We start from the raw sequence: 5,941 nt of genomic DNA on the forward strand, positions 1-5,941 counted from the left end.
TGGCCCAGTGGGCAGGGCAGGAGCCCGGGAGACCCGGGTTTGAGTTCTTGCTCTGCCACACTCCCGTGGGCGCTGGGGCCAGTCAGCCGCAGCCCTGTTCCTCAGCTCCCAGCCGTGCAAGGGAGCCTGAGTCCTGCCCTGCGCCGTGGGGCTGCAGCGGGTGGATGGGGCAGGGCTCAGCTCCGGCAGGGCTGGGGCTGGCTCAGCATCACTGTAACGAGGCGGGCTAGGAACCTAGGGTCTCGCTAACTGTAAGGGATGGTTGCTTCCCCAGGTTCTAGAGCTGGGGGCTGCTCTTGCCCCCACCCTCCGGGCAGGCCTGGGGCTGACTCCTGGCTGTGAGTCTACGGGCAGCAGCAACCCAGCGCAGCGAGGCCAGTTTATTTTCCAACACTGCCCTCTGGCTGCCAGCGCTGCCCAGCCCCCGCGCTGGGGGCAGGGAGGGAGCTGTTCACACACCGAGCAATAGATCGGAGCATCTGCTGCATAAATCGGATGCTGCGAGCCGCGGACCACCAGCCTGGGAACCTCCCCCAGCCACAAGCCTTGCTGCCGGCTAGCGGGAGGACAGCCCCCTGGGGTGCCTGCAGCACGACCGCGGGGTACTCCTCTGGGCTCAGGCTTAAGCCATCCCATCCAGGCCTGTGCAGCCAGCTCACCCGCCCCCAGGCCAGCCTGGCCTTACCCAGCATTCGGCCTGCGGGCCAAGGGGGCAGTTCCTAGGTGCGCAGCTCGTTGGCAAACCTGGGCTCCTTTGGTCTTTCTCGAGAGACCCTCCCCTTAGCCACGGGCTCCCAGGGCAGGGAAGGCGGCTGGGGGAGCTGCCGTGTTCCTCACCCCACTCAGCGTGGCCCCAGCACCTCCTCCCTTCTGCTCCAGCCCAGGGCCACCAGGCCCTTCACACCCACATAACGGCAGCAGGCTGCTGGAGCCTCTGGCCGGTCCCCCGGGCACCCCATCTCTCCCCCCTAGCCGCGATGTTCCTGGAAGACAACATGCCAGGCAGACAGCTGTGAGCCTCAGGCTGGGTTTATTTGTAAATGGCCCGTGGTGCCCACAGTCATTAAAAGAGTTGCTGCGGTTCCTCCCCCGCTCCCCCGCCCCCGGGCTGCGGCTTCCCTGGCCACTTCAGGAAAAGCTCGTTGCAGCCCCCCTGTGCTGGCCCTTGGCCGAGTCCTTGCCCAGCTGGCTCAGGCACTCCCAGGTGTTGGTGGGGTCAGCCTTGGTGGCACACGTGGCTGGAGGCAGCAGGGTGCCAGTGCCGGAGGGGCCGGGGAAGGCAGCCCGGCAGGCCGGGGCTGGCTGCTCTGGCACCAGCTCTGCCCGCTTGCCCATGGTGAGGATGCCGGCAGCGTGCTTGCCCGGGCCGTGCAGCAGGTCGTAGAGCTGGCTCTGGAAGGCCCGCGAGCCGCTCTTCCTCTTGCCCATGGTGAGGATGCCGGCAGCGTGCTTGCCCGGGCCGTGCAGCAGGTCGTAGAGCTGGCTCTGGAAGGCCCGCGAGCCGCTCTTCCTCTTGCCCATGGTGAGGATGCCTGCAGCGTGCTTGCCCGGGCCGTGCAGCAGGTCGTAGAGCTGGCTCTGGAAGGCCCGCGAGCCACTCTTCCTCTTGCCCATGGTGAGGATGCCTGCAGCGTGCTTGCCCGGGCCGTGCAGCAGGTCGTAGAGCTGGCTCTGGAAGGCCCGCGAGCCGCTCTTCCTCTTGCCCATGGTGAGGATGCCTGCAGCGTGCTTGCTCGGGCCGTGCAGCAGGTCGTAGAGCTGGCTCTGGAAGGCCCGCGAGCCGCTCTTCCTCTTGCCCATGGTGAGGATGCCGGCAGCGTGCTTGCCCGGGCCGTGCAGCAGGTCGTAGAGCTGGCTCTGGAAGGCCCGCGAGCCGCTCTTCCTCTTGCCCATGGTGAGGATGCCTGCAGCGTGCTTGCCCGGGCCGTGCAGCAGGTCGTAGAGCTGGCTCTGGAAGGCCCGCGAGCCACTCTTCCTCTTGCCCATGGTGAGGATGCCTGCAGCGTGCTTGCCCGGGCCGTGCAGCAGGTCGTAGAGCTGGCTCTGGAAGGCCCGCGAGCCGCTCTTCCTCTTGCCCATGGTGAGGATGCCTGCAGCGTGCTTGCTCGGGCCGTGCAGCAGGTCGTAGAGCTGGCTCTGGAAGGCCCGCGAGCCGCTCTTCCTCTTGCCCATGGTGAGGATGCCGGCAGCGTGCTTGCCCGGACCGTGCAGCAGGTCGTAGACACGGCATGGGCAGGTCTTCTGGTGGCAGCACAGGGGCTCGCTCTGCCGGGCCGCAGCCAGCGAGCAGAGCAGTGCCAGGAGCAGGCGGCAGGAGGCCCTGTGGAGCTGCAGGTACAAGAGGCAGGCATTAGTGCAGGGACAGGCTGGCATTGATGGGGTTAAACCCAGAGACACCCCAGCACCCCTCTGCCCCAGGCTGCAGATCTCAGAGCCAAAGCTGCAAAGAAGTTGGTTCCCCCCAAAAAGGAGCCACTAGGTGGGCTCAGCCCAGGGGCCCATCTAACCTGGCATCCTGGCTCTGACAGCCCCAGCAAGACGCCCTGCAGTGCCGGGCTGCCCAGCTCTGGGAAACCTGCCCCTGACCCCACTATCGACAGGTTGGTTGGTGCCCAGCGACCAGCGTGTCCCAGCCTGTGGGGGGCCCCCAACAAGCTGTCCCAGTCCACACCCCACCCCCTCTCCCAGCAAACCCCACGTGGGCACCACCTTGCTCCCCTGCCCCACTGGGAACCCCCAGCAAACGCTTCCCCTAAAAGACCCAGCATGCCCCACTCTCCCATAGCCATCCCCCTGGCTTCTCAGCTGCACTAGCTGGGCTGCACGACCCTCCCATGGCAGGACTAGAACCCAGGAGTCCTGAGCCCCTGCCTCTAACCACTAGCCCCCACTGCCCTCCCAAAGCCAGGACTAGAACCCAGGAGTCCTGCCTGTCCCATGCCCTTTGCACAGGCCCTAGCAACCTACTCCAAAATCCAAGACAAAGGAACCAGACCCACACTGTCCCCTGCCCCTCACCCCATGGCAACACTGCAGCCCCCGCCCCTTTCCGTGCAGGAGAAGCAGCCATGGCTGCAATTAGTGCTAATTGGCCCCCTGGCTGGCAGAGACTGCGTCATGGAGACCAAGCTTCCCCTAGGGAGCCCTCCGGGGTGAGGCAGGGACTTGTGCAGGTGGGAAGCTCACCCCATTTCGTGCATGGCCACCGGGGTCAGGCCCCAGCTGCTGCAGGCTCTGAGCAGGGTCGGGAAGGGGTTAAGCTCAGCTGCCAGGTCTCCCTTTAACGCTGAGTGGGGCTCGGTTCTGCAACACCCAGCGCTCAGCGAGGTCACAGTGTCCCCGTGCAACACCCGTGCAACGCACTGTGGGGCTGAGTGGGGAGCAGCTCACACAGCGGACGCAAGGCCACGGTTGAAAGGCCAGGGTGGCTTGGGCCACAGGTGCCAGGCAGGGCAGACCAAGGCCCATTGTGTAGCCCTAGGAGGGGGTTTCACCTCAGCTTGCCCAAGCAGGTCTTTGCCTCCCCAACGTCCTACATGGCCCAGAAGGCTGGCTCCAGGACTTGTGTGGCAGGGGAGGGGGCATCCCAGGGGGTGCTGGGACCCGTCTGGGATCAGGAGAGACACTGGGAATGGATGCAGCAGATACCATTTGCACCCCAGCCTGCATCCCCCAAGGGCAGGACGGGCTGGGCTCCTCCCCAGAGCTGCCACCAAGGCGGCGCATGGGGCGGGGAGCCATGGAGACATGCCAGCCCTTGCAGCTGCGGCTCGCAGGGTTTCCCTAGCGAATGTGGCAGGGAAGTGTGAACCTCCTGGGTTCAAGGCCCCCATCGCGCCATCCCTTGGTCACCATGCTCCCCTTGTGCTGCACACCTGCCCCTTCCCCAACCGTGGCCTTCCTGGGGCGAGCCCTCCCCGCACTATGGCCGCTCTTCTGCCCAGCCCAGCCCTGGGGGCCCGGCCCTGGCGCCGTACCTTGCCGTTGGGCATCCCCATGGGTCCGAGGTGTCTGTGAGGGCCTTCGCGAAGCTATGGCATGACCCGATGAGGCACCGCGACGCCCTGAGTTGCTCTCCGTGGTAGCCCAGGCTTTTATAGGGCCGGGCTGCCCCACAGCTCATTCCCTGCCCTCCCCAGTCCCTGCACAATGGTGTTGCCAGAAATAGCCCCTGGCAGCTGCGGGGCCGGGGCTGCAGGACGGGCCAGGCTCTGGGAGACACGCGCCCATTGTTCCCCGTTGCTTGGAGACGGGCGAGGCCCGTTCCCTCATTTGTGGCTCCCCATTATGCAGCGACCAGAGCCGAGTGGCTGGTGGTCACGCTGGATGGAGACAGGTCGTGTAGCCCGGTGCTAATGAGCCGGTAACTTCCTAAGGAATCCGCCAGCCCACGCGGCACAAAGCTGCCGGAAGGTCAGCGGCAGGGAGGGGAGGTGGGGACGGGGCCCATTAGACTAATTACCTTGCCCCAACAAAGGGCGCCCAGCAGCCGAGCCGCGTCCGTCCCTGACGAGTCAGAGGCGCTGGCGTGGCCGCACATGTCCGTGGCACGGTGCACCTCCGAGCCCCCGGAGCGCCAGGCCCTCCAGGCAGAGACCGTGGGGGGACACTGGAACATGTGTTGTCGAGGGGGCGCTGGTGATGGAAACCCCAGATTTGGGTTATTACTTCGCCAAGTCAGGGGCAGCACCGCCATTGCCAGCACCACTGCCCACCCCCCCATTTCCAGCCCCAAAGGAGGCCCCTGCTCAGCCCTGGGGCCCTGTCAGTCGTCACCCTGCCTGTGGGTCAGACCCCGTGGCTTGGGAGAGGGTATCTGGGGTCCATCAGACTCCCTCAGCTGGATTTGGACAACCACAGCTCAGCACAAGAACCACTATGCGGCAACCCCCAGGCCGGCATCTGTGCCCAGTCATGGGCACCTTGCCACAAACTGGATCGCACTTGGGGAGCAGTGGGGGGTGCCCCCAGGGACAGGCTGCTCAGTCCCATGGCACAGGGCAAACCCACTATCCCCCCGCTCCAGGAGCCCCCGCTGCATCCAGACAGACCATGGCAGGGTGGGGGCTCCCCACAGGCCCCCTCTGACATGAGGCCCCCTCTGCACCCACCGCTTGCAGATCGGCCCTGTGGCCACAGCTCAGGGGCGAAACGCTAGCCCTGAGCTGGCCTGCACAGGTGGGGGCTGCAGGGGGCTGTGCCTGGAGGCGTCCGGCTAAGATGGGGCTAAGATGGGGCTGTCGCAGTGGTGGGGTGTGTCTGAGTGGGGGGGCACGGCTGTCCATGCAGCACACAGGGGCCCTAGCTTGAGGCTGGCATGGTGAGAAATGAGCCCTGACGGACCGTGCCCTGCAGAGGATTGGGCAGGGGGCAAAGACATCCCCTGTGGGTCTCAGCCCCATGGCACCAAGGGCAGGTGACGACTGGGCAAATCGCCAAGGCATCGGGCCAGGATTTGTGGCCAGCAAAGCAGCCCAGCTGGCAGGAGTCCCATCCACGGGCGGCGCTGGGGGCGGGGAGGGGGCACCTGGCCCTGCGGCTACTTTGACCTGGCCGGAGAGCGGGGCCGGGAGCCCAGGCCGGCCCAGAGTCACAGCAGCGAATGGCTGCACCTCCGGCTGCTCCTTCCCTGGGCCAGGTGTCCTGACCCAGCCGCTGCCTCCTTCCTGGGCCCCTTCAGGACATCGCGGTCACCATGCAAGCAGCGAGTGTCCCCCCTGCAGCAGGAAAACCCCTCGGGCTGGGGCCACTGCAATCCTGGGAGGCGGGGGGCACGTACAGCCTGGGTCCCAGGCCTGCCCCATGCTGGGCCCAGCATGGCTCCTGGCTGCCCCGTGACCCATTGGAGCTGAGCTCCCCCAGACCCACACATGGCTGACCCCACCCTGCCTGCAGCCCTCCCCGCCTCCCAGCCCCACAGACAGAAACAGCAGGCACGGCA

General features: G+C 66.4%; 1 protein-coding gene across 3 annotated transcripts; it reads right to left on the reverse strand.

The window, feature by feature from the left end:
- Window positions 1–1,012: 1,012 nt before the first annotated feature.
- On the reverse strand, window positions 1,013–5,791 carry HCRT (hypocretin neuropeptide precursor). 3 transcript variants are annotated; one of them, XM_043503396.1, is made up of 3 exons: window positions 4,463–5,791; window positions 2,184–2,328; window positions 1,038–2,090 (listed from the first exon to the last, which is right to left on the reverse strand). In XM_043503396.1, exons 1-3 carry the CDS (start codon window positions 4,721–4,723, stop codon window positions 1,129–1,131), a joined length of 1,368 nt encoding a protein of 455 aa, XP_043359331.1. In that variant the 5' UTR covers window positions 4,724–5,791; the 3' UTR covers window positions 1,038–1,128. The 3 variants fall into 3 exon arrangements, with proteins under 3 accessions (XP_038241747.1, XP_038241748.1, XP_043359331.1); XM_038385819.2 differs by having other exon boundaries at window positions 1,013–2,328; XM_038385820.2 differs by lacking the exon at window positions 4,463–5,791 and adding an exon at window positions 3,978–4,456 and having other exon boundaries at window positions 1,013–2,328.
- Window positions 5,792–5,941: the final 150 nt, after the last annotated feature.

This window comes from Dermochelys coriacea, chromosome 27, assembly GCF_009764565.3.
Source record: "Dermochelys coriacea isolate rDerCor1 chromosome 27, rDerCor1.pri.v4, whole genome shotgun sequence".
In the NCBI taxonomy this organism is placed as follows: Eukaryota; Metazoa; Chordata; order Testudines; family Dermochelyidae; genus Dermochelys; species Dermochelys coriacea.